We start from the raw sequence: 27,835 nt of genomic DNA on the forward strand, positions 1-27,835 counted from the left end.
TGCCCGTAAAAACTCTATATTTTGCAGACTGCTGATATTATATTGCTGAGGTCACTTTGCACCTGCCAGACCATATTTTAGGATTAGAAAATATGGCTTATAGTGACAGATTCAAGGCGCTCAACCTATTTAGCATAACAAAGAAAAGGTTATGGGATGACTTGATTACAGTATCAACATGGGGAACAAATATTTAATGCTCTCTTCGATCTAGCAGAGAAAGGTGTAAGACAACCAAGTGGCTGGAAGTGGACAAATTGAGACTAGAAATAAGATGTAATTTTTTAATAGTGAAAGTAATTAACCATTGGAACAATTTACCAACCGTCGTGGTGGGTTCTCCATCACTGTTAATTTTTAAATCAAGTTGGGATGTTTTTCTAAAAGATCTGCTCTAGGAATTATTTTGTGGAAGTTCTATGGACTGTTACACAGGAGATTAGACTAGATGATCACAATGGTCCCTTCTAGCCTTGCAATCTATGAATCTTTCCTCTTTCCCGTAGGATGTCTCTTATCCCCCAGTCCTGCAAACATGCATGTGAATAGTCCCAAAATGGACTAAAAACTTATTTTAGTCACTAAAGTAAACATTAAGAGGCTACTCATGTGCAGAGTTCTCACATGTGCCAGATTTCACATGATTCGGGCCTTACGTAGTATATTTTATGTATTCGGGTGCATCTTATCTCTTGTTCCTGTTTAATTGTATTGGGTCAAATTCATCTTCTGTTTATACCAATGATATAGAGTAACTACATTGTAGACAATGGAGTTAGTCTAGCACTGTTTAAAACGAGAGAAGACCATGCCTATAATATAATGCAGTGTTGTTACACTGTGAATCATGCTTGTTTATGAAAAACCGTTTTGTGTACTGCTAATTAGGTAATTTGTGTGCACAGAAATTCCAGAAATATCCCAGTGCAGGGTTCTATTATAACTGGTACCTTTGCAGAAGACTTACTATACCTGTAATTCTTCGCTCTCAGAAGGTATGTAGTGTATAATGGACCTCTAATAACCTGGTACTTGCCTTTCTCTCAGAGTTAAGGATACTTATTTTATGTCCTGCTCAGTTTTTTTTCTTTATATTCATTTTGAACCAAACTGAGGAGTGTTGATTCTGTGTTATTAGCAGTATTTGTTTTACTGTAATGTCCAAAAGCCGCATTGTGCAAGGCACTGTACAAATACAGAGACAGTCCTTGCCCAAAGAGCTTACAAGCTAAATAGACAAGCCAGACAAAGGAAGGATTATTAGCCCCATTTTACAAATGGAAAACTGATCTGCAGAAAGACTGAGGCCTCAGTTCAACAGAGCTCTTAAATCACTTGCCTGAGGTCACATAAGTAGTCTTGGAAGAGCTGGGAATTGAACTCAGATTTCCTGGATCCCATTCCAGTGTCATCTTAATCACAAGACAATCCTTCCTTTTAAACTGTAACTAACTTTTATATTCTGTGTACAATTACCGATCGAATCAGCAGGCACGTGCGTCCTGGTGGTGGGTGATTCAATAGCTCAGACATTAATCTATGCTAATTCTGAGCTATCCCAGGCCCTATTCACTGGGTAGGGATGGTATTATATAACAACCTAACTCCAGAGAATAAGAATGACTTGCGTTTCTCTTTCCTCCCTCCATTCACTTTAGCCTCCTATCCCAGACCCCAACAATATGAGAGATTTTGTCAGCTATCCAACAGCTGGCAATGAAAGGCTTCACTGCACGATGAAGCGGACAGAAGATGATCCGGAGGTTGGAGGTCCATGCTACACGCTGTACTTGGAATACCTAGGAGGACTGGTACCTATCCTAAAAGGGCGCCGAATCAGCAAACTGCGGCCAGAATTTGTCATCATGGATCCTAAAACCGATGGAAAAGCAGGTATCATATTTTTATAAGTGAATTGTTCATATTTGTAAAAATGCTTATTGAGAAAGGGTTTAGACTGAAAGTCAGAGATTAAAGTCCTCTTTGTCCACATAACTAGTATAGCATGAAGCAATTGCAATGCTGTTTTTTGTCATGTGAAAATGTCTCCACTGTGACCTAGAATCAAGCCACCAAACTCATTTCATATTGGCTTTTGGTTCATAAAATATAACTTCTTGCAGACTGATTGGTGAGGAGTGGATCACTAATTAACAATAAATATTTTTCAATCAATGTCTGGGAGTCACCTAATACAATTGAACACTATTCCCCTGAATTCAGGCCATCGGAAATTTTGAGTTTATACTTGGCAGCAAACACTCCCTGCTAGACTTTTATCTTAGCTACTGGTTTTTCCCTCTGATGACTCGCAGTTGTAATTGAGATCAGGTTTCTAAAATAGTTCTTACATTTTTGGGGGCCTGTCTTGGTAGATGAAATCTATGGAAACAGCTTGATTTCCACTGTGATTGACAGCTGCAACTGCTCAGACTCCAGCGATATTGAACTGAGCGATGACTGGGCTGCGAAGAAATCTCCGAAAATCACTCGAGCTAGCAAATCACCCAAACTCCCCAGGTAATGGTTTCTCGGGCATTTTTTCTTCTTTTCTGTGGGTCTTTTTTAAATCTTGTCATGACACAACCTACATTAAAACAAAGGGGGATGGTCTAATGCCTTTCATAAGAAAGAATTTGCCTGTGGAAATTACAGCTTTTCAGGGGCTTTTTTTTTCCTCTGAGGAAGAACAATTCAGACCTTCTCTGTGGTAAGCTGTAACAATAATAATAGGCAAACTCCACTGCCTTGGTCTGCCTCTCACAAATAGCTAATCAGATCAGAAAAAATAGTCTAAGGCACACTCTCTGTCCAAGATAGCAAAGGAGTCTGTAGCTTCTCTAGTTCATTCTTTAGTCTGTTCTGTTCGTTCCCCAACATGCACCCAGATGCACTCTCAATATTTAGATGGAAACTGTAAGGGGAGTGGAGCGGGGATCTGTTTTTGCTTAATAGAAAGTATTTTGGATCTGTAATGAAAGTGCTAAATGTAGAAAGATCTGTCGACTGAGTTGTCTTGTCCCAGTGACCGGAGGAAAAATTGTGAGTGTTTCATCATGTGCTTTCTGAGAAGCTGTCAATTGTTGATAATTCATTCAGCAATAATGTCCATCCAGGCTTTGCAGGACGGGCAGAAAAAAAGTAAAGAAAATTACATCCAGTTCAACATTATTAATTATTAATTATTATTATTATTTGTATTGGAGTAGCACCTATGGGCCCCAGTCATGAATGAGAGGCCCCATTATGATAGGTGCTCTGCAAACATTGCCCCCACTAGTCAGAATGAAGGGGTGTTCTACCCAAAGAAAAAAAAAATTCCAGCTCTGTGTTACGTGATATCTTAGGCACACATATATGCACACAACATAATTCTGTATTGTTCTTTTTGCTTTGCATTTCACCATCAAACAGGGCCTGACCCTGCAAACCTGGGCCCTGGTCCTCCAGTGCCATGTGCACAGGCAGAATCCTGGAGCCCTGTTGATATCAGTAAGGCTACCTGCATATCCAGGGTCTACCTGCATGCATTGTGTTACATTTGTTTCCTTATTTTCTCCACTGATGGCCCTCAGACTCTCACTCTGGAATGTCATTTACAATGTTTACGTACATGAGGGAGGCGTAAGTAATTTTTTTTATGCTCAGCGGACCACTGACCAAGTTTGTGAAATCTTGGTTTGCACTAGTGGTATAGGTGTCCAGTAGCCAAAGTATCCTCTTTATGTTCTCATGGACGCTTTCTAAAATCAGTGCAATCTAATAATATATTCTTATGCCTTTATGTGGAGTATAAATTGCATCATCTTAACCTCCCTTTTGCATCACTAATCAGTTCTAAGGGAATCTGAATCTAAGTCAGTGTAACGGAATCTGATTTATATCTCTTTACACATTACCTTTGAATTTTGCCCATAAGAGTTAAGATTCTATCCATTAGACTAAGCAGATTTTGTGTAATCCTCCCACTTTCTACTGTAGGTTACATCACCTAAAGAGAACATGCCAGTTTTCTTCACTGTACTTAGTGTATACAGAAATGTTAAGTATGTCCATCTGTGTGTGCCTGATAACTCTAATTATTGCTTTACATGAAGAATTAATATAGATGCCCGCAAATCTCCAAAGTTGTCGCGAGCTGCTCAGGAGATATCAAGATCTCCAAGGTTACCAATAAGAAAACCTTCTATTGGTTCACCAAGCCTAACTCGACGAGAGTTTCCATTGGAAGATATCACTCAGGTATTGCATGACTGCATAATTACCAGACCTGTACCTAAATATATCTTCTCTCTCCAGAAACAACAGTTTATAATATATATCCAGTGGTGACAACTGAAAGTCTGTCATTTAATGGAGTTACTATGCAATGATATCTGAGATTCTAGTTATGTCTCTTTATTTATAATAGGAGACACTGGTGGAATCTCAGATAGCATTGTGTAGTAATAGCTGGTAAATGATGAGGGTGCTCGCTCCATTGATTTCACTGGGGGCTGCAATTTCACCCTGACTTTTTAAAAGGCAACCATTTATCTTAGGAATCCTTATATAACAGACTTTTAAATTCCAGTTGATATGTTCTTGGCTGTCGAATGGCCTATGTAGAATTATTTTCTAGTCCTTATTCAGTTCTTTGTGACTAGGTATTGGTATCATAATACCATGATAGTCACCAGCTTTGTTGTCAATCTACAGAAACAAAGGAGTTTAATGGGTTAGGGGACAGAACCACCCCGTCCTCCACAATTGGTTCTGCCAGGTGATGGTGGGAACACCATGTTGGGGAAGCTAGCACTTCTGCTGTTTGTGCTGTGCGTAGTCCATGGGTAAATGAAACACTCCATGCCCCAGGACTGCCTAGTTCACCCATTTCACTAGCACTACATTTATCTTTTTGTATTTCTTTATATATTTTCTGTATTTAAAATACGCAAATGGTAACGTTTGCCTTGTGAAATGTTCTGGATCACTTATAGCAGCAATAGAAAATAGGGCAGAAGTCCAGTGGGCATGATACTTACCCATCAATTAAAATGATAATATAATAATGATACTCACTGTGGTACAGTGCTTTGGGATTTCTGGACAAATATGCTGTATAAATGCTTGTTAATAATTCCTTTCTATTGTATTTATTCTTCACTAAGTGGTTCTTAAACATAAAATCCAATGAGAAAATTATATGCTATCCTATGATTGTTTACTGCAAAGATATAGAAATGATACAGTGTGCTATTGTGTGGGAGAAGCAAGGATCAAAACTATGCCAGTCTTACTGGCCAGCTGCAGTGCTCTCCACTTCTCCCTGCTGCCAAGTCTTCCACCAAGTTGTTTGTGTGGTTGCTATATATCTGATTCATGCGAGCTACTGTGATGGTGGCCAGATAGCAAAATGGGACAGTAGCAAAATACAGCCCTGGATGAAGGGGTGTATTTAGTGGATTGTTACAGACATAAGGCCACTGTAAAAAGGAGAATGAGATGAAATTGTCTTATGCTTGAAATAGCTTTAGTGCTCTGAATGTTTTTGTAAGGATCAGAAGAGAGCAGACAGTAATAGTTGTATGTGAGTTACGTGTAGATATTTCATTAGAGTTTCTACAAAGCAGTGCTATATTATTTTTTGAACACAAATATTTACTTTTGCTGATTTTGTAGGTGCCAAATAAACTTTAAACCTTTTTTTTTTTTTTTTACTTTGCAGCACAACTATCTTGCTCAGGTCACGTCTAATATCTGGGGAACCAAATTTAAGATTGTGGGTTTGGCTGCTTTCCTACCAACTAACCTTGGTGCAGGTAAAACTGACCCCTCTTGATTTTTCCAACCTTGAGCTCTTGCTAACAAATAAACACGCACTCCCTTTGATTTTCTTTAAAGTGATGAACAGGCTGCTTCAGTAATGCTGTTAATCTCGGTCACAGGGAAGTTTTAGTGTAATGGCAATTTAAATCCCTAAATCCAACAACAACTCAGTCAAAAACAGATCCATTAAGAATCAAACCAGAACCTGCCATTTTGACAGTTCCGTTATTTGAACTAAGATTGAAAGAATAATCTTTCCAGTTAGAAGACTTCAGAAATCAGGGAGCTTTTAAGTTATTGTAAGGTAAGTACTATAATTAAAAAAAAAATGTGTTATTTTTTACAACTGTTCTAACAACTATTATACATATCAAAATAATTTTTAAAAGATCTTATAGCAACTTTTCCAGAGCTTTTAATGGGGGAACTCAATTATTTGTGCTGTCACACAGCTCTCTTGCTTAGACAGACAGCAGCAAAATGGTTGCCCTCACTGAAAGGAGCCTTATAACTTTGGGCCCTATTCTCTCACCCTTGTGTTGGTTAGGCCTTATCTTCAAGTTCGGTCCCTTTGATGTCAGTAGGAGCAGAGTAAGGTCCCATTCAACATGATTAAGGGTGGCAAAATTGGGGTGTGGGTGAAGATACTGAAACAGTTATAGGAATTTCTAAAAACTCTTTTGAAAACCCCCTTTTTTAATTGTATATTCTTATTTAGTAGAGATGGGACCAGGCAACAATGCTCTGAATTGGATCCAGATCAAAACTTCCCCATGGCCATTTGGAGTTTGGGTTTGGCCACATCTTTGTTACTTATGAAAGCTTTATACAAAGTAGCTTTTTAAAGGGATCTCACTGATCTCTGGAGTTTTCATTGAATCTCTTGTTGAAAGCCTGAACAATGTGAATATTTAACCCTAAAGGGGATATTATTGCTGTTAGCTTTCAAATTTATTTCGTAGAATAATAGAATATTAGGGTTGGAAGAGACCTCAGGAGGTCATAGAGTCCAGGAGTGGCCAACCTGTGGCTCTGGAGCCACATGCGGCTCTTCAGAAGTTAATATGCAGCTCCTCATGTAGGCACCGGCTCCAGGGCTGGAGCTAGAGGTGCCAACTTTCCAATGTGCTGGGGGGGGTGCTCACTGCTCAACCCCTGGCTCTGACACAGGCCGTGCCCCCACTCCACCCCTTCCCTCCCCTGAGCCTGTCATGCCCTCACTCCCCCCAACCCCCAGGCCTCCTGCATGCCATGAAACAGCTGATCAGGAGGTGTGGGGACGGTTGCTGGTGTGTGGGAGATGCTGGGAGTGGGGGTAGGGAGCTGATGAGGGGCTGCTGACATATTACTGAGGCTCTTTGGCAATGTACATTGGTAAATTCTGGCTCTTTTTCAGGCTCAGGTTGGCCACCCTTGATCTAGTCCAATCCCTTGCTCAAAGCAGGACCAACACCAACTAAATTATCCCAGCCAAGGCTTTGTCAAGCCGGGCCTTAAAAACCTCTAAGGATGGAGATTCCACCACCTCCCTAGGTAACCCATTCCAGTGCTTCACCACCCTCCTAGTGAAATAGTGTTTCCTAATATCCAGCCTAGACCTCCGCCACTTCAACTTGAGACCATTGCTCCTTGTTCTGTCATATGCCACCACTGAGAACAGCCGAGCTCCATCCTCTTTGGAATCCCCTTTCAGCTAATTGAAGGCTGCTATCAAATCCCTGCTTACTCTTCTCTTTTCCAGACTAAATAAGCCCAGTTCCCTCAGCCTCTCCTCGTAAGTCATGTGCCCCAGCCTCCTGATCATTTTTGTTGCCCTCTGCTGGACTCCCTCCCATTTGTCCACATCCTTTCTGTAGTAGGGGGAACAAAACTGGATGCAGTACTCCAGGTGTGGCCTCACTAGTGTTGACTAGAGCGGAATAATCACTTCTCTCAATCTGCTGGCAGTGCTCCTACTAATGCAGCCCAATATGCTGTTGGCCTTCTTGGCAACAAGGGTACACTGCTAACTCATATCCAGCTTCTCACCCACTGTAATCCCCAGGTCCTTTTCTGCAGAACTGCAGCTTAGCCAGCAACTATTTGAAGAAGAATCTTTATTTAAAGCCTGCTCACCCTGAACTGGAGTCTTAAAGTAACTACTATTTAATGCAGGGCTTGACTCTCCTGCTGGCACAAGAGAGGTGCAAATAGTACCACCCTGTACCAGTGGGGAAAATGTGCCTCTGAGGGCATTAACCTCCTTGGTAGGGCAAGAGTGTTCGGAGTTTATGCCAGAAGAGGGTAGCTTTACACTGCAGCCAGGGCTTCATCTCTTGTCATGGAAGAATTAATGAAATTACAAAATAGTACCTATCTAATTCAACTGGGTCTCAGTCCTGCACCCACTGAGTGTTGCTATTGATGTCAAAGGATGCAGGATCAGATTCCTAGGTACTAATGCCATGCTCGTCACTGGGGTCCTGAGTTCCTCTGCTTGGGATAGGAGCAGTGTTTGTCCTAACTAAGGAGTGGTATTGCGTAACTGTATGGGATGTTCCCTACATTTTATTATTATTATTTATATACAGTGCCATGCCCCCCAAAAGCTTGCATAACAATATTTCTACAACCCTTGTATTTGCAAGGATTGACCCTCATATTTTTACATAGTGAGATTTAGGTGGAAACAGGACAAAAAATCCTTTACGAGGTGATGATAACAACCCTTTTCCTTCTCTCCTTGATCCAGTGAAAAATATTAACTGGCTCCAATGGCCTTTTGTACTGACATGTAGAGATTCAATATTTGTGTAGATCTAAACTCCCATAGAGTGTATAACTAAATGATGCTGCCTCTAGTTAAGGACAAGTAACTAAAAAACCAGTCCCAGAAAACTTCCATGTAGCAAGGAGCCACCTCTAAAGTCCTGCTACTGTAATATATTTCATGATTGTTTGGTTAAACACAAGTACTGTTAACCAAACTACATAAAATCAATTCCAGCCCTTCTCTCTGCTTTGAATTGATTTCTCTTGGTTCTCTGTTCTGTTGAACTCTGGATCTTCTTTTAGCCTCTCTATCTAACGAGTATTTTTCCTGTTTCCCCTCCTCCCCCTTTCCAAGTGATTTATAAAACCAGTTTGCTGCATCTCCAACCCAGACAGATGACTATTTATCTCCCTGAAGTGCGTAAGATTTCCATGGACTACATTAACCTGCCTGTCTTCAACCCCAATGTTTTCAGTGAAGATGAAGATGATTTACCAGGTGAGGTTGAATTCAGTGTCTGCACCATTCTGTGGGCTTGGCTAGTTTTGAGGACAGATTCTTTCACTCTCTGGCCCCACTCCTGTAAATAAACAAACAGAGCAAGTCCCCATTCTCTGAGTTCCTTTTATGGAAAGGTCCTATAGAATTTCATAGGATTGAAACTAAAAGGGTTCTATAGACATTGCTTTTAAAAGCCTATAGAATTTATTAGAGAATTACATCCCTATGAAAGAATTCCATTGCTTAAAGTTCAGCAGAAAGCTAAACATCCTCTATTAAATTGTACAGGAATTCTCCATAGAGTGAAGCCCTTTATATACATCTCTGGGGAACTAATATTGTAGAAGCCTCTCAGACCCATTCTTGTGATGTGACAGCAGCAGCACACAGCACTGCTGTGCAAGACACTTGGGTTTGAGAGCAGCTGAGATTCCCAGAGCAGCAAAGACTCTGCCTAATTGGGAAATGTGATATGATCATTCAGTTTTTTATTTATAATTATGATTACAAGGATGGCAGGAATATTCATGTAGCCGCTTTTTAATGTTATAATCTTTGAGGATATTTACATGATCATCCTACCCAGACATGAGAAATATAATTGGAGACCCCAGCAATACAGGCAGAATTGAGGGTGCAGACATGGCAGATAAAAGTGGGTGGAGGCACCAGGATCTCCTTCTATAAAATGAAGCAAATAAAGAGACTGGCGCAGCAGCAAAACATTTAAATTACTTTGTTTGCAGCATTCCTATAGTGTAGAGGGCAATGGGGAAATTCCTGTTCCAAGGTCACGTTTCAGGGGAATCCAAAGTGTTACTTCATGGAGACTCAAGTCTCTTTAAGGAGTAAGGTATGGAAGACAGTTGAAAAATTACAAACCAATAAGGGCTTGGTCTAAAGACCAATTGGAAAGGCTCCTGTTGCCTTTCCTGGGATTTTGGATTGAGTGCTAGAGCCCTGATCTGTTAAAACACTTGACAATGTGTTTAACTTCAAGCAAAGTAGCCCCATAGACTTCAGTGGGACTAATCAGATGCTTGAAGTGCTTTGCCAAATCACCAGGCCTTTGATGTTATTCAGTCAAGAACGCTGAAGGAACTAAAGCACAAAGCTGTGGAGACATGGAGGAGGAGATTTAGTGTGTATTTGAATACAAATGCTGTTCTCAGCATTAGATATTTCTTAACATGGAGTCCGATCCAGCTGCCATGAACATCAATGGAAAGACCCGCATGGACTTCACTGAGTTGGACTGGATCCATAATGCCTATTCCTTTTATCTGAAAAGAGCTAAAAGATGTGTGGTGTGAGCCTCACCTCAGTTTTAGAGAGACTAGGGGAGAGTTAAGGAAAGTGCAGTGCAATATTTGGACAAGTATAACCTAATCTGATCAAACTACCATGAGATCTGATAGAACTCTTTAAAAGCGAATAAAAAAACATAGTGTCCTGTTCTCCTTAGCAGTCTTCCTCTTCTTATCCACTTCTCTTTTCTTTCAAATTTCTCCTGAAAATTCACTTCTGACCTAGCAAATAGAGTTTATGTAGATTTTCAAAAAGCTTCCCACAAGGTCTCTTATAAGAGACTATTAAGGTAAATAAATAGCCATGAGGTAATGAAGAACATCTTGTAGCTTACATAGTGCTTAAGCACTAGGAACTAAAGCAATAGTAAACAGCTGCTCTTGGGCTGGAGAGCAGTCAATAACTAGGTGCCCCAGGGGCAAGTTTAATATAACCACTAATGATTTTGAAGGGAAAATGAACAATGAATTGATTTAATTTGCATATTATGCAAAAAAATCAATTTGGAAAAAGCCATGGAGGAATGTGAGAAACTCCTGCTAGATTTAAACACTTTGGGATATCTGACAGCATGATGGTAAATGGAAATTTTATTAGGATGAATGTAAAGTACATATAAAGCTGTTCAAGCTAAGATAATAATCAAATCTCATGCTTCAGGGCTTAGATTGATAACCTGTGGACATCAGAAAAAATGTATGACAAGCCAAACATATAGTTTGCACAGCTGGCCAGATACTTTATGGTTCTGTTTGTTTATTTTAGCTTTTTCCCTGCCTCTAAAACAACCTGGCAGAATTGCCCTGAAAATATACCAAGCCAGCCACAAAAATCTACTCACCTACCCTTTGCCATGATGATTGATGTTGATGAAAAAGCTAATGCTATCAGAACAAAAGTTATTCTTAGTGAGTGGGTGAGTAGAATTTTGCACAGATATTCTAAAGAATCAGGTAATGGCCATGACTAGAGTAATCCAAACTAGATAGATCTATGGTTTGATTTGGTCCCATCTTTCCATGGGTATCATACATTCTAATAATCATGGAGACAAATGTAATAGATTTACATACAAATGCCAGTTCTAATGCACCGGTCATCCTTCATGTCCTTTATTTAAGAAGAATCATCAGGGAAGTTTGCAAGATTCTTGGGGTAACTGTGCAACAATTATCCCTTGCTTATCATACTGTCCATTTAGGTCAGATATTGCCGGAAATCAAACCTGTGCTTGTACTTTGGTACAGAATTAATTACACTGTATAAAGGTGAAGTCTAACAAAGGGGAGAGTCTAATAAGGCTTCTGTGTTAATCCACGTAACATGACTTGACTCCCTTACTCACTGCAGTGGTGATGAAACTAGTCTCTTAGCTTTTTCTTTCCCTCTCTGCCTTCATTTCCTTTTGTTGGCACCATGTGTTTCCTTTTAACTCAGCTACTTCTTTTCATTTTGACTACTTTTCTTTCCCTTCTCACATCACTGTCCCAACCACTAATCCCCCTCTTCGCACTCCACTCTCATTCACTAATTCTGTCCCTGATCCAAATGTTTTAGAAAAAAAACTTTTCCAAGATAATCCTATGAGGATGCAAGGACTTTAGGGGCTATAGGGGCAAGAATGTGTTTGGGTAGGAAGCTGTCAAGTGGAGGCTTGGTTGGGGGTACAGGAGGGGTTGAGAGGGAGACAGGAGGATATCTGGTGGTTTGGGATGGTCTGAGGGAAGCAGGAGGGGCAGTCGATAGCTCATGGGGAGTTGCCAGAAATGAAAAGGAGGTACCCGATTTGGCTTCTGCCCTTTCCACTCCATTGAAACAATCCTGGCCAAGGTCACTAATCCTCATTTGTCGTTGTGATTTATCAGCTGCCCTCAGCACTGTAGAGCATTATTTCTTCTCCCATCTATTTTCATTCTGCTCTTGGCCTCTGTGAATTGGTGCTCTTTTGGTTCAATGGCTCCTCAGCGCCCTCAGTCTCTTAGTGTCCCTTATGGCTCTGGGCTCTCATTCACTCCCTTACTTTCAACAACCAATATTTATGTAGGTGTTTTCCAAATATACCCGTCTATCCCAAACCTCTTCCCATCTACCCAGTTTTGCATCACAAGCTACCAATAAGCACTTCCTCTAGGAGCAGCACCACTAGTTCCAAGCTCAGTCCTGAAATTTTTGGGACACACCCTACACTGGTGTAAATTGAAATCAATTGAGTGACAGCAGTTTTCATCAGCTAAGAATATGGCCCTTTATTTTTCCTTCTGACCTCTTTGCACCTTTTCCTTTCTTAGTCTCCATTGACAGCTTTATGATCTCTTCTGTCTCCTGTCCTCAAAATCTCAGTGACTCTTCTCTCTCTTTCTCCTCACACTATAGTCAGTCTCTCGCTAATGATCTGATCCTGCTCTCATTGAAGTCAATGGGAACATTGCTGTTGATTTCAGTGGGAGCTGGATCAAGTCCCATGTCTTGTTGCTGCTTTCTAGTGAATATCACCAAAATCTATTCTTTCCTCACTATCTCCACTGCTAAACCCTCATTCGCATCTGGTCCCTCTTTCACATTGATTATTGTAACCTTCTCTTACACTTGGCTTTTCACCTATCCCAGTTCCAGTCTATTCAAAATGTTGCTGCTAAAGTCATCTTCCCTCCCCAGTGCTCTGACCACATTACCCTATCCTTGAATCCTTTCACTGGCTTCCTGTCTGTTACGGCATCAAATCCAGTACCTGGCAATCATAGTGACTGTAGCTGCATGTCTGTTTCATTTCATTCATCCCACTCTTTTGCTCCCTATGAGCCTCCCATTTCTCTTGTGGTACAGTTACCTTTGTCAAATTTACCATGCTGTCCTATGCTCTTCCAATATTCTAACTTTTCTTGTCCATCTCTGTCTCCTCCTTCAAATGCCCCCTAAAAATCCACTATTTCCATGAATCATTGTCCTCACCAGTAATAGACTCAGCCTTCCCTTTCCTGAACGGTTGTTCTGTGTCTTATGTACCTTAGCAGCAAAGAGTCCTGTGGCACCTTATAGACTAACAGACGTTTTGGAGCATGAGCTTTCGTGGGTGAATACCCACTTCGTTGGATGCATGTAGTGGAAAAACAACATCGCTTGCCTCATAACCTAAGTCGTGCAGAGGCAATGCCATCCACAGCCTCAGAAACCACTCTGACATTATAATCAAAGAGGCTGATAAAGGAGGTGCTGTTGTCATCATGAACAGGTCTGACTACCAAAAGGAGGCCGCCAGACAACTCTCCAATACCAAATTCTACAGGCCACTTCCCTCAGATCCCACTGAGGAATACACTAAGAAACTGTGCCATCTAGTCAGGACACTCCCTACGCTAACACTGGAACAAATCAACATGCCCTTAGAGCCCCGACCAGAGTTATTCTATCTACTACCCAAGATCCACAAACCCGGAAATCCTGGACGCCCCATCATCTCGGGCATTGGCACTCTCACTGAAGGACTGTCTGGATATGTGGACTCTCTACTCAGACCCTATGCCACCAGCACTCCCAGCTATCTCCGTGACACCACTGATTTCCTGAGGAAACTACAATGCATTGATGACCTTCCAGAAAACACCATCCTAGCCACCATGGATGTAGAGGCTCTTTACACAAACATCCCACACACAGATGGAATACAAGCAGTCAGGAACAGTATCCCTGATGATGCCACAGCACAACTGGCTGCTGAGCTCTGTGCCTTTATCCTCACACACAACTATTTCAAATTTGATGACAATATATATCTCTGGATCAGTGGCACAGCTATGGGCACCCGCATGGCCCCACAATATGCCAACATTTTTATGGCCAACCTGGAACAACGCTTCCTCAGCTCTCGTCCACTCACGCCCCTTCTCTACTTATGCTACATTGATGACATCTTCATCATCTGGACCCATGGGAAGGAGACTCTGGAAAAATTCCACCACGATTTCAACAGCTTCCACCTCACCGTCAACCTCAGCCTGGACCAATCTACACGAGAGGTCCACTTCCTAGACACCACGGTGCAAATAAGTGATGGTCACATTAACACCACCCTATACCGAAAACCTACCAACCGCTATGCCTACCTTCATGCCTCCAGATTCCATCTCAGGCACATCACACGATCCGTTGTCTACAGCCAAGCACTGAGGTACAATCGCATCTGCTCTAACCCCTCAGACAGAGACCAACACCTACAAAATCTCCACCAAGCATTCTCAAAACTACAATACCTGCATGAGGAAATAAGGAAACAGATCAGCAGAGCCAGACGTGTACCCAGAAGCCTCCTACTGCAAGACAAACCCAAGAAAGAAACCAACAGGACTCCACTGGCCATCACATACAGCCCCCAGCTAAAACCTCTCCAACTCATCATCAGGGACCTACAACCCATCCTGGACAATGATCCCACACTTTCACAGGCCTTGGGTGGCAGGCCAGTCCTCGCCCACAGACAACCTGTCAACTTGAAACGCATTCTCACCAGTACTGCACAACACACCATAGTAGCTCTAACTCAGGAACCAATCCATGCAACAAACCTCAATGCCAACTCTGCCCACATATCTACACCAGCAACACCATCACAGGACCTAACCAGATCAGCCACACCATCACCGGTTCATTCATCTGCACGTCCACCAATGTAATATATGCCATCATATGCCAGCAATCCCCTCTGCTATGTACATCGGCCAAACTGGACAGTCTCTACGGAAAAGGATAAACGGACACAAATCAGATATTAGGAATGGCAATATACAAAAACCTGTAGGAGAACACTTCAATCTCCCTGGCCACACAATAGCAGATCTTAAGGTAGCCATCCTGCAGCAAAAAAACTTCAGGACCAGACTTCAAAGAGAAACTGCTGAGCTTCAGTTCATCTGCAAATTTGACACCATCAACTCAGGATTAAACAAAGACTGTGAATGGCTTGCCAACTACAAAACCAGTTTCTCCTCCCTTGGTTTTCACACCTCATCTGCTAGAAGAGGGCCTCATCCTCCCTGATTGAACTAACCTCGTTATCTCTAGCCTGCTTCTTGCTTGCATATATATACCTGCCCCTGGAAATTTCCACTACATGCATCCAACGAAGTGGGTATTCACCCACGAAAGCTCATGCTCCAAAACATCTGTTAATCTATAAGGTGCCACAGGACTCTTTGCTGCTTTTACAGATCCAAACTAACACGGCTACCCCTCTGATACTTGTCTACCTTAGATGACAAGTTTGCGCCTTCCTGTCTGTTGGGAAATTGCCACATAAATTTATGGCGCTGTACAAAGCCCTAACCCAGCAAAATGCTTAAACCCATGTGTAGTCCCATTGACTTTAATCTGGGACTACTTCCTTGCCTAAAGTTATATGCATATTTAAGTGCTTTGCCGGATCAGGGTCAAAATGATTGTCATTAGTTGGAGTATAAATGATGGTATATTATGGATTACCAGATTGCCAGTAGCACAGATAAAATAAAGTTATTTTGTAGCGCATGAGGAGGGAATCTAATAATCTCCTGTTTTTCTTTTTGATTATAACAGTCTCTAACCTGTTTATTTACATTCTTATTGCAGTAACTGGAGCATCTGGAGTCCCTGAGAACAACCCCCCCTGCACTGTCAATATCCCTATTGCTCCTATTCACAGCTCAGCGCAAGCTATGTCACCGACTCAGAGTATAGGACTGGTTCAGTCCTTGTTGGCCAATCAGAACGTGCAGTTGGATGTCTTGACCAATCAGACAACAGCAGTGGGGACGACAGAGCACGCAGGTGATAGCGCAGTGCAGTACCCAGTCTCAAGCAGGTACTCCAACCCAGGACAAGTGATTTTTGGAGGAGTGGAAATGGGGCGCATCATCCAGGCACCGCCTCAGTTATCCCTGCAACCGCAGGGTGCAATACAGATGGCAATAATGGATCACAGAGAAGGAGACAGAGACCATGAACATCACCAAAAGGTAAAAACTTTACGGCCAGTGCAGCAGCTGGCAGAAGGGGACGCTGTTGTCTTCAGCACTGCACAAGAAATACAACTGAACAAAATGAACCCACCCCCTCCTTACCCTGGAACCATACCAGCCGCTCCCACTGGACCGCCGCCTCCCCCGCCTGTCCCGCCCCAGCCACCTTTGGATCTCTGTCTGAAAAAGGCAGACTTTTCTCTTTATCCAGCAGGACATTATCAGACCCCTCTTGGCTACGAGCGAATAACGACCTTTGATAGCAGTGGGAACGTTGAAGAGGTGTGCCGGCCTCGAACGAGGATGCTGAATACTTATACCCTGCCGGGTCCCGGCAGCTCTGCCACTTTAAGGATTACAGCAGCAGAGAAGAAAATCCAGCAGCCCTGTTCCAGTGCTACCCTGAATAGGCTGACAGTTCCTCGTTATTCTATACCGACTGGGGATCCACCACCTTACCCAGAAATTGCCAGCCAGCTGTCACAGGGCCGTAGCATCACACAGAGGCTGGACAGTAGTATTATCCATGCTACTCTGCGGAGGAACAGCAGAGAGGCAGCTCTGAAAATGGCTCAGTTGGTCGACAGCCAAAGAGCCACTTTACAACATCCATCAAAACCTAAGAGCAATGTTGTGACAGCACAGTACCAGCAGAGGGCACCGACAGCTTTATACACCTGTAGTCAATGCAGCAGCAGTAATAGCAACCCGAGTAGCAGCGGTGGCGGGAACATCAGTAATTCCAATGCTAGTAACAGCACTTCCAGTATTAGCAGTATGAGGCCTGACGTAACCACTGGGAGCAGTTCCCAGCACAGTTCTGTCATTGCTCACTCAGTCAGTACTTCGCCCTTGGCCTCCCAGTCCTCATACAATTTGCTGAGCCCACCTGATAACTCTCGTGATCGGACAGATTATATCAACTCTGCCTTCACAGAAGATGAGGTACTTTCTCAGCACTGTCCAGTGGAGAAATCGATAAGGCACATGCCTGTAGCCTTGACAGAGGCTACTGTTGGTGGGAAGCAGCCACCCCCATACCAGTGGGACCCTGTGGTGAGTGAGGAGATATGGGTTCCTCAGGAAAGGACAGCTCAAAGTTCAGTGCCCAATCCTCTCAAACCTGCTCCTCTAATTGGTCAAGCTCAGCATCTTGATATGTCTCGAGTGCCATTTGTTTCCCCCAAATCTCCAACTAGTCCCCCTGCCACTTTCCAGATGAGTTATGGGGTTGCAGTACCTTATCCAGGAAGCTACAGTGCCCCTCCTCTGCAGGGAATGCAGGCCCCCTGCTCCCCCAAAGATGCTCTGGCCCCAACACAGTTTGCACAACAGGAGCCAACTGTAGTACTTCAGCCAGGTTATCCATCTAACCTCTCCTATTGCCCCTTGCCACCCATGTATCCAGGAAGTAGCACTTGCTCTAGTTTACAGCTGCCACCAATAGCCTTGCACCCATGGAATTCCTACAGTGCATGCCCGCCTGTACAGAATTCTCAAGGCACTTTGCCCCCCAAGCCACTTCTAGTGGTGGAGAAACCAGTTATGTCTCCACCGCCAGCAGAGCTTCAGGGTCACGTGGGCACAGAAGTAATGGTGGAGACAGCAGACACCTTCCAGGAGGTTCTCTCCCTCACAGAAAGTCCCATTCCTCAACGGACAGACAAGTTTGGGAAGAAGAACCGGAAGCGCCTGGATAGTCGAGCTGAGGAAGGAAATGTGCAGGCTATCACAGAGGGCAAGGTCAAAAAGGAGGCAAGGACACTGACTGACTTCAACTCCCTAATATCCAGCCCTAGGCTAGGAAGGGAGAAGAAGAAAGTCAAGAGCCAGAAGGACCAGCTGAAGTCAAAGAAGCTGAACAAGACGAATGAGTTTCAGGACAGTTCAGAGAGTGAGCCAGAACTTTTTATTAGTGGGGATGAACTGATGAACCAGAGCCAAGGAAGCAAAAAGGGGTGGAAAACCAAAAGGAATTTGAGGACAGCCAGTGAGCTGGATGAGTTCAAGTGCCGGAAGGCCAACGAAAAGGAGGATGGGAGGCTAGGAAGCCAGGGCTTTGTGTATGTGATGGCCAACAAGCAGCCCTTGTGGAACGAGGCGACACAAGTGTATCAGCTGGACTTTGGAGGACGGGTGACCCAGGAGTCTGCAAAAAACTTCCAGATTGAGCTGGAAGGACGACAGGTAGGATCGCAGCAGCACTTACAGTGAGTGACAAGCTTCCCGGGGGGAAAGAGACTCTGTTCTACTCCCGTATCTCAGAGAGGGGGTGCTGCACCGTGCTTCTAACTTACACTATTCTTCCTCTGCTTCTATAAAGAGCTTCTTAGTTCTGCTGGTAGCTCTGTGATCAGCAGTTTTTAAGAATGAGGTTCAGCATTTACGTATATATAATGAAAGTATGTTTATAGCCTTTTCCGGTCAGATCTGGGAAAAGACCCGCTTTTAATCTCACTACTTATCACTCCTAAAGAAATGTACTTTTAGTAACAGTCTTAACTTGCAGCATTATAGGGAAAAATCCAATAATTTTGCCCTTAATACTGCAAATTCCAATTGCATCTCAAGTTAGAAATTGCTCATGATAACTAGTTTGATACCATTAGTGATCCCAGTATACACTCACTTTCTCTCTCTCGCTGTCTCTCACACACTCTCTCCAAATACATAAGGAAGGAGAGATAGAGATGTGGGCAAGCAACCAGTCTCCCTCCAAACTCCAAATCGTTCCCAATGAAGGGTGAACAATAGCACCTGAGAGGAGGCTAGCTGGTTCTTCTTTCGAGAGGAGCAGAAGCTATGGCCCTCCCATTGGAGTAGAAGGATCATGTGCTGCTCATGAAGAGGAGGTCTTTAGATATTTCAGAAAACAGAAATCAGAAAAATGAGGTTCTCTCAGTTTGTCCGAGTGAGACATTAATACCCCAAAACCAGACTCCAGTGGGCTGTTGACAGTCTAGTATAGTGGCTAAGGCATTGGACTGGAACTCAAGGGAGCTGGGTGCAGCTCCTGGCTTTATCAGAGACTTGCCTGTGTGACCTTCAGTCAGTCACTTTGTCTCTCTAAAAAGCAACAAAGAGTCATGTGGCACCTTATATTGGAGCATAAGCTTTCTTGGGTGAATACCCACTTCGTCAGACGCAACAGTTTCTGCGTCTCAGTTTCATATTTGTAAAATGGGAATAGTACTTGCTTCCCTCCTAGGGGTGTTCAGAGGATAAAATATGTTAATGACTGTGAGGGGTTCGGATACTGCAGTGATGAGGGACATAGAAATACCAAGATAGATTGTCAGTATAAACCAATGGAAATGTTACTTTGCTTACCTATCTTGACCACTGATACCGTCCAAAAAAACAGATGGCTAACAACTTCAGAAGGACAAATACGAAAGCAGTGACATTGGTTTCCGCCCAATATGATATATACCAGTTTCTCTTTCAGCTTGTACTGCCCTTGTCTTGGAGGCCGGGGTCCAGATTTATAGATCCATAGATGTTGAGGCCCAAAAGGGATCATTATGATCATCAGAGAGAGACAGCAAAGAAATAGGCATGAGTGTCATGTAAGGGGTGTGACCTTTGGCAGGTCTGCACGTCACCACCAGAGATTATAGAGGCCTCTTCATACTGCTCAGGAGCTGTGCTGGGGGAAAAGATGGAGACTGGTGAGCTACAGGGAGATGTAAGCAGGCTGGAGTGATGCAAATTGTTCCCTTTGTGGTCGTATAAAAATTAATTTAAAAAAATATTTCCCTCGGAGCTCCCAGCCTATCATTTCCTTGGTGTGCTGTGGCCACATGGAAGCCCTGGTAGCAGTTTCCAAGGAATTTGGAGAGCCCCCCGAGGTGGTTTAGAGTCAAAGGGCCTCCATGCAGAAGGCCCTGACCATATCCATATGCCAGGGACCCACGTGGGTCAGAGAGTTCTGCCAGGTTTGGGGCAGAGCCTGCTGTGGCTTTCTCCTGGGAGCAAACTGCCTTCCTGACAGGGTGATGCAGTGGGATCTCTCTCTGAGGATCCCCGGTGAAGATCCTCTTCTGATTTTTCTGAAGGAGCAGATGATACGGACCTTAGTCCTGGCCCAGCATCAGTGATTTCAGTGGAGTTAAGTCCACTTACACCAAGGCTGAATCTGACCCTGGGTCTTTTAAGGCTGTGTATTTCCTCTACAGAGTAGATTTCTATGGGCCAGATTGTGATGTCCTCACTCACACTTGGTAGTACTTTGTTCTGTAACTGTCCCCATTGATTTTGTATGGAGTAAGGTACTATTCAGTGTGAATAAGCGTATCACAGTTTTGCTTTTTTCCTTGTTACTTCTTGGTCTCTCCCTTTTATTCACCTCTCATTCCTTATTTTTTTCCTCCCCTTCCCCAGGTAATGCAGTTTGGAAGGATTGACGGCAACGCTTACATTTTGGACTTTCAGTATCCGTTTTCTGCAGTGCAGGCCTTTGCAGTTGCTCTGGCTAACGTGACTCAACGCCTCAAATGAAAAGAGCAGAGACTGGAGAGAGAAAACCCTTCTCCTAATGTCCGAACTGGAAAATGTCAGGGCGGCCTGTTTTAGGTGCATGAAGGCGCCGGGGAGTGAAGAAGGCAGTAAAACTGGAAAAATCTCTTGGTGCCCAAAAGAGGGCATTAACTTTAGTCATAATTGCAGTGGGGGAGCTGTTTGTTTGGGTTGTGTTTTTTTTTTTTTTTTTTAACATCGTGTTGGGGTTTCAGAAAGAGCATCAGGTGAGAGCCATTCAGTGTTATGTTGGGAAATGTGGCTTTTGGCTTGTTGTGGTGGTTCTGCTGTGTTTGCTGCAGTAGCTGACGTAAGCTCGTAGGGGGGTAAAAAAGACTGCTCTCTTTGATAGACTGCCGTATATCATGCTGTTCTTTTTAAAACAGGGAACATGACCTTTTTTTCTAGTCCAGTTTGTACTCCTACATCAGTGATAGCAGGAAAAAAACAAAAAAAGCTATAATACTTGAAGACACATGTTTCTTCTCTGATCATAGCTGAGCACTGCAGGTACCCAGGAGGTTTATGAAGGTCAATATTTAATTTATAAATACTTATGTATTATTCAGAAGAGAAGCAAAACTGTTACCATTAGATGGTTTCAAAACACATTTCATCGAAGAAGTTGGGTGTCTGCTTTTTGTGTGCTGTTACCTGGGATAAATATATTTCACTAGATGATGGAGAACAGTGGAGGGAGGAGTTGTGAGAGGTGCATACATAAGTGTATAGGTAAGCAGTATTCTCTGACTTGTACTACATGTGTGTAGTACATAATGCAGCCTGGCGTAGCACATGGGCAAGGGCTAAACCTCTTCACTAAAAGATCTTTACATGTTAAGAACAGAATTGTTCAAATACATAAAATGGGCCCAGTGAGTAAAATTCTTCTAAATCCATGGTGAATCGGAGCATTGCATTAATTGGGAAAGAGAAAGGCGTGTGTTGACAGTAGGGGATTTCTCATCACTGCCGGTTGGAAAAAAGGGAGAAAAGGAAGGAAATATTGGAGAGTACCGCCCCTTTCACCCACCTCCTATTTGAGTACAGCATTATAGGCTGTCATTTGAATGGTTAACAGTCCAAAAAAAGAATGGGAAGCCAAAATGTATATAGCTGGTTATGGCTTTTTAATCACCTATATACAGTAACAAGACTGTTTCTAACTGCAAATCTGTCTTATATAAGTCAAAGCCTGTGTTAGGTGTTTCAATGGATAGAGAGAGATTCTGTTATTGCTCTAGTGCTCTCTCTCTCTCACATGCACACACATTTCTCTGTTGAATACAGTTTGATTTGGAAATGCTTCCCCAGTAACACATGAAAATCCTGATCATTCATTAAATTAAATTCACAGTAGGTTGCAAAATGTAACTGTCGATTTCCTTTAAAAATACTCTTTCAAATCAGGACACATTTAGAAAGATGGGGTGGTGGCTGGTTTATCTCTGTCTGTAAGCCTCAGTTTTACTCCTTACTAGGAAACCCTTCATAACTTGGTTTAAAACACAAACCATACATCATGGGAGTAAAATACATCACTGTGATTGTTTGAAATGTCTGTAAAGGTAGGCTAGACTAAGTAGGCTTGATTCATTGCAGGGAACCCATCGGGGGTACAGGACCCCCAGTGGAGGAAGGGATGCAGCAGCTCCCTGGCTCCAACCTTCACTAGGGACTCTGAAGCCAGACAACAGAGGGTAGGTAATGCTGGCCAGAGACAGGTTTTGACAAGAATATCTAGGGATGTGCTGATTCAGATGATCTCCCAGGCAACCTCCACCAGTGTGGCCCCAGAAAGACCCACCTGCAAGATAATACCGTCCTTCTGTTATGGAGCCCCTGGGGAGGATGGTGGTATAATCCCTGTATCATCTTGGGGCTCAGCAGTCTCTGCTTGCACATGAGAGTGGATCAAGCCCAATATTTCCCTTGGCATTAACTCTTCTATTTGCTTTTATATATTCACTTTTGTTGAAACTCCATCAATTAGGTGTATGTCTTTCTGTTACAGAGGAACCACATCTCCACAGTTATTTAGTAGCTGATTTTAGTGACAGCTTCTGGAGTGTGTGTGTGGAGGAGGAGGTAGACAGAGATCAAATGGGCTTGGTCCTGCTGACTTTGAAATCAGTGGGAGTTTGCCATCGACTTCAGTGGGAGCGAGATTGGGCCGAAAGTGCAGAATTACGTGCTGTTTAGGCAACAGACTTATTCCTTACACACATGATTTCAATGGCACTACCCATATGAGTGAGGATTGCGAGTCTTGACCCAATGGTGCTTCTGAAGAGATCCTAATAGCTCTAATTAATCCCATAAGCAACTCATAAGCAGTACTGAAATATTGAGAAGTGTGCACTGAACACGTTGAGGCCAAAAGCATATTGATTCATTTCTTCTTTTAAGAGGACAGGTATTCTGTTGCTTTAGAGAAATAATCCTCTTAAAGAGACATTGTCAACTAGTTTTAGGCCAAGAATGCAGATTTAATGGAATTAAGTATGTTTGCGCATGTGTGTGCTCAACATACCTCATCTAAAGAGAACTGTTTTCATACTGCTGTTTTCTTTAACTTTCCAGGCAAAGATTTGTCATCTTTTCTTTTTTAACATTCCCCTGCAGTATTATGAACCAAATTAACAGCAGCAATGTGCAAATGCAGGAAAACCAGAAAGCAAAAGTGGCGAAAACTTAAGTGAAACCTGCCAGTCTAGTTTTCTTATCCAGAATCCATTGGTATTTGGTTCTGGTAGCACACACAGTGTCTTGGAGCTTTCCAGATATAGAAGAAGGCCTTGTTCCCACCTCACAGAAGCACAAAAACAAACAACACAAATGGTGAAAATGGTGATTTCTGACTTTCATTGTTTTTATGTTATAAGGTACAGAGTTTTTCTTCTGTAAGTATGTTGACAGTGTCCCTTTAAGGCAACAATTTAATGGCATAAAGACTACCTACAGTTAGGGACAGATTTTGCCCTCAATTAAGTATACACAATTCCTGCTGAAGTCAATTGAGGTGTGTGTGTGTGTGTGTGTGTGTGTGTGTGTGTGTGTGTGTGTGTGTGTGTGTGTGTGTGTGTGTGTGTGAGTGTACAATTGGGTCCTAAATTATGAAGACAGCAGGTCACAATGATCATTGTCTTTTTTGTTTCTTTGTATGTTGAGAGAAAATTTAAGAAACAACTTTAAAAGCTCTCCAAACTAATACTTCCACTAGGATGATTTTAATCATGAAGATTGCTGTTGCATTCAAGCCAAAACACTAATTTTACATTTTATATTTAAGTGTTGCAACCTAGTTTTTGTGTAGACAATTGTAAGTTCTTCTAGGAAGAAAATAGCAACATGTTCTGAATTACCTAATTCTTTTATACATACAGTAGTTTCCAGTAGTTCAATATGGTTTTCAAAAGCTTTGGTTTTTAGTTGTGCAATAATTGTTAAGCCAAAGGGCTTACGGTTTGTTTTTGAGGGGTTGCGTTATTTTTTAAAGATAATTTAATGCAAATTTCCTGTTAATGTCTGAGTCAAATTATTTATCTTGCTTAATGTAATAAGTGATTTAGGGATTATTTTATTACTATGTACCAGTGAGTAAGTACACACTTTCTTATTTATATGAAAAGAGGATCTTTGTAATTAATTGTTTGCCAGCAATATGTTTTGCTGCAAGAAATTGTTTAAGAATGTGTATAGGACAACTTTTTTTGCTGGACAGTATTCAACATTTTATAATGTAGGGAAGAATCTTGTTTATCAGGCAGTTGGAAAAAGCAGATATGCTATTGGGGATTCTGTAGACTACATACAGTGTAGATTTTTTGGGGGGACCTGCAGAAATCTGTCCTCTATACTGTGTATTTTCCCATTGTGTTTTAACTGGCTTTTTCAGTCACGGAGATGGTTTAAAAAACACAAATCATGATTTGCTTTATCTTTTCTTAGAGCTAGCTTTGATTTTGTGGTACAGAATAGAGGCGGGTTCATGTATAAAATAAGTGTTTTATATTTGGCTCACTTTGGGTGACATTCATCTCAGTGCCAAGGGCTAGTACACAGCCTGTGCATCACTGAAATCCTATTTAAGGGGCGAGATTGCCTGTTGTGCTCAAGCTCCGCTCCTGTTACAGCTCCCTGATTCTGAGGCTAATCTGAGCTGACCCCAGCCCTGGGAATGCTTAGAGTAGCTGAGAAGCTTTAATTGGCCCTACAGTGGAGGCTAGGGAGAGCGGAGGACCTTTACACCAGCAGTGACTTCCCCTATGCCAGGGGATTTCCCTGCTGGCTGATTTGCAGCCAGAATCGATCCCCATTGCACTGCCTGAGTGGCGCAAAGAGGCCAGATTTAATTTGACAGTCTGGCTCTAGCCCTCAAAATGTGGTGTAAGTGGGTCCAAAAAATAATACACAGACCTTGTCGGCCCTCTACAGAGGAGTGAATTTCATCCTGAGAACCACTGGTACTTTTCAGCAATAGTACTATGGTTCTAAAATAGCAGAAATAAATAGGAGAGGGAGATGAAAGTAGCATAAAGGAAAATTACTGAGTCAAGTTAATAGTTTTACATTCATTCCCAGAGCAGACAATGGCAATTTCCATGTGCAGTCAGAATGATCTTGCGTATTAGTAGCTGTACAGTAAATTTGCACTAGGGGATACCTCAAATAGGTAAACTCTGTCTTAAGCAACCTCTTTGAAGTATCCCCAAGGTTTACAGTCCACTTCTGTTCCATGTTTCAGTGAAGATTCACTGCCACTATGAGGCAATCAGATTTTGCTTGCGCTTTGAGTTGTTGCTTCAGATAATTTGAGTGCAGTTATTTCTGAAGCCTGTTTTTTGTGGCTATGTTACATCTGGGCACCAAATGAGCACTTAGCAACTGTGTAAATCTTCATATGAAGAGGTGAACATGGTGGAGGAGGAGCAGCTTTGACAAAAAAGAAAGAAAAATTTGGCTTCTGCTAGCTTGAAAGATGGTGTTTGCCAGAGCAGTAGTTAGTTGTACTATAATAAAAGCAGCTATTTCTGCAGGGCACAAACTACTCTACACTGGCAACCTAGTGCTAGGTTGCCAACACAAGAGTCCTATTCACTTTAGTACAATCCTGTATGGGCACAAGGGTCTTCACGCATGAATCCTTCTCCGGGATCAGGGCTTAAGGCTGTTGCTACATGTATCGTGCTGGAGTGAATTAAGCTATATTACCATCTCCCAGGAATGGTCTCAAAAGGGAATCGTTTTAAGATTACATTTTTTCAAGTGTGCACTAATACACAGTCACACACAGAAACTTTAAGGATTAAAAAATCCAACCCAGCACTGAGCATTGCATGTTGAGAAAGAAGTTTTAGGAAAGAATTGCTTTGGGGTTTTGACTGTTTTAGGCTGTATCTGTGCAAATAGGAAAATATAGCAAGAGCAGTTAAAGTAAGAAGACAAAGGAGGAGTCACTGAAGCAATTGTTGTTATTAAAATTAAAAAACAACAACTCTAGGCCCATAATTCCGCAAATGTGTCCATGCAGTCAGGCTCCTCTACTATACAGATTGACTTGAATTGGACTCTGCAAGGGTGTCTCCACACAGATAAAATTGAATAATTGGGACTATAATGACTTTGCGGGATGAAAGACAACCCCAAACTACTTCTCTCTCCAAAATGTGCACAGAAATATTGGATTCATAATGGTAGATGGATGTAAAGGCTCTGTAAATGTTCCTAATTGTTCCCCTCCAATTTACACTAACTCCAAATTTAAAAATAAAATCGGATACAGGAGTTTTGGATAGTGACAATGCTGTCTGTCTGAATATTTATTTTGTTGGCTAGATAACTGATTGTGAAAAGATGGCCAGATTAACATTGGTTCAAATAATAAAAGTGTTAAGATGAAAAATAATAATAAAACTGAGAGAAACGTTTTTGTATAATGTTAGCAGATAATTGCGTTTTCAATATTTCATCAAAATAGTGCTCAGCATAGTTCGCATCAATCTATTATTTCTGGTTCCTTGTTGATAAGATTTGTAATTTTTCTTTCTTTTCTTTTGTTAGCTTGGTCTCTGTTTTGCCTTTTGCTTCCTATTCTTTTTTTCTCTTACTGTGTTTTTCTCTTTTCTTTGTGGGTGCGTATGTGTGTGTTGGGGGGATGGTGTTTAAGATCTTGTTTGTTGTAGATACAAAATATGTAGTGTTGTTGAATCACATGGGGATGCATTTGATTGAAAAAAGGCACGGTAGTATTTCCTGAAAAAGATTTTTTTTGCATTTGTTTATAAATACATTATTTTGGTACTGTAACTTTGGACATTTTTTCTGAATCTATTACTACTGTTTTTGGCTTTATTTTTTTTAAACAAGTGTGCAGTCATGCAGGTGCCGAGATCCCTAGCCAAATGACCCAGCATGTTCTTTTCAAGCCTTCGGGGAAATTGGTACACTGCTGCGTACTATTACATAGGTACACTATTTTAAAAACATATTTCTGGAAATGTTTTTTTTTAAATATGACATTCTGAACCAGGTTTTCATTGTAATTATAGACTTACCCTGATCTGCCTCTCCTTTTATGTATCTTGTGTAATAGAGTGTACGGGTGGTACCTAGAAAGCATTAATGGTTCCCCTTTAATAATGTGGTTTGTCCAAATTCTTTACTGTCTACATGATTAAGAGATGGACTGATAGCCCTATTTTTCCTTGATGATTTGGAGTTGTAAGAGTTGTCCAGCTGTTGCTTAATAAAATTTTGCAGACTAGAAAATCTATGACTCGTTTGTTGTATCTTGCTTCTTGTTGAACATCCCGAATGCTTTTAAAACAGGAGACTAGTCTTAATCAGAAATACATTAATATTCCAGAGCCAGCTTTCTTATAGTTTGCTCTCCTGAACAACTACATCTCTAGACTGGGATTTCCCTGCTCATTCTGGAGACCTGCCCATCATACCTGCT

General features: G+C 42.1%; 1 protein-coding gene across 4 annotated transcripts in view; it reads left to right on the plus strand.

The window, feature by feature from the left end:
• The window catches only part of TULP4 (TUB like protein 4), a 299,382-nt gene extending 271,737 nt beyond the window's left edge, over nucleotides 1-27,645 (plus strand). For 3 of the 4 annotated variants that reach the window (XM_030556655.1, XM_030556656.1, XM_030556657.1), the window contains 7 exons: nucleotides 1,659-1,893; nucleotides 2,376-2,520; nucleotides 4,098-4,242; nucleotides 5,708-5,801; nucleotides 8,915-9,058; nucleotides 15,968-18,543; nucleotides 20,740-27,645. In XM_030556655.1, coding sequence (XP_030412515.1) covers nucleotides 1,659-1,893; nucleotides 2,376-2,520; nucleotides 4,098-4,242; nucleotides 5,708-5,801; nucleotides 8,915-9,058; nucleotides 15,968-18,543; nucleotides 20,740-20,856 — 3,456 coding nt within the window. In that variant the 3' untranslated portion in view covers nucleotides 20,857-27,645. Of the gene's footprint in view, nucleotides 1-1,658; nucleotides 1,894-2,375; nucleotides 2,521-4,097; nucleotides 4,243-5,707; nucleotides 5,802-8,914; nucleotides 9,059-11,134; nucleotides 11,267-15,967; nucleotides 18,544-20,739 lie in introns of those variants that run through there. The other variant, XM_030556658.1, reaches the window with a different exon arrangement.
• The last annotated feature ends 190 nt before the right edge of the window (nucleotides 27,646-27,835 follow it).

This window comes from Gopherus evgoodei, chromosome 3 (assembly GCF_007399415.2).
Source record: "Gopherus evgoodei ecotype Sinaloan lineage chromosome 3, rGopEvg1_v1.p, whole genome shotgun sequence".
Taxonomy (NCBI): domain Eukaryota; kingdom Metazoa; phylum Chordata; order Testudines; family Testudinidae; genus Gopherus; species Gopherus evgoodei.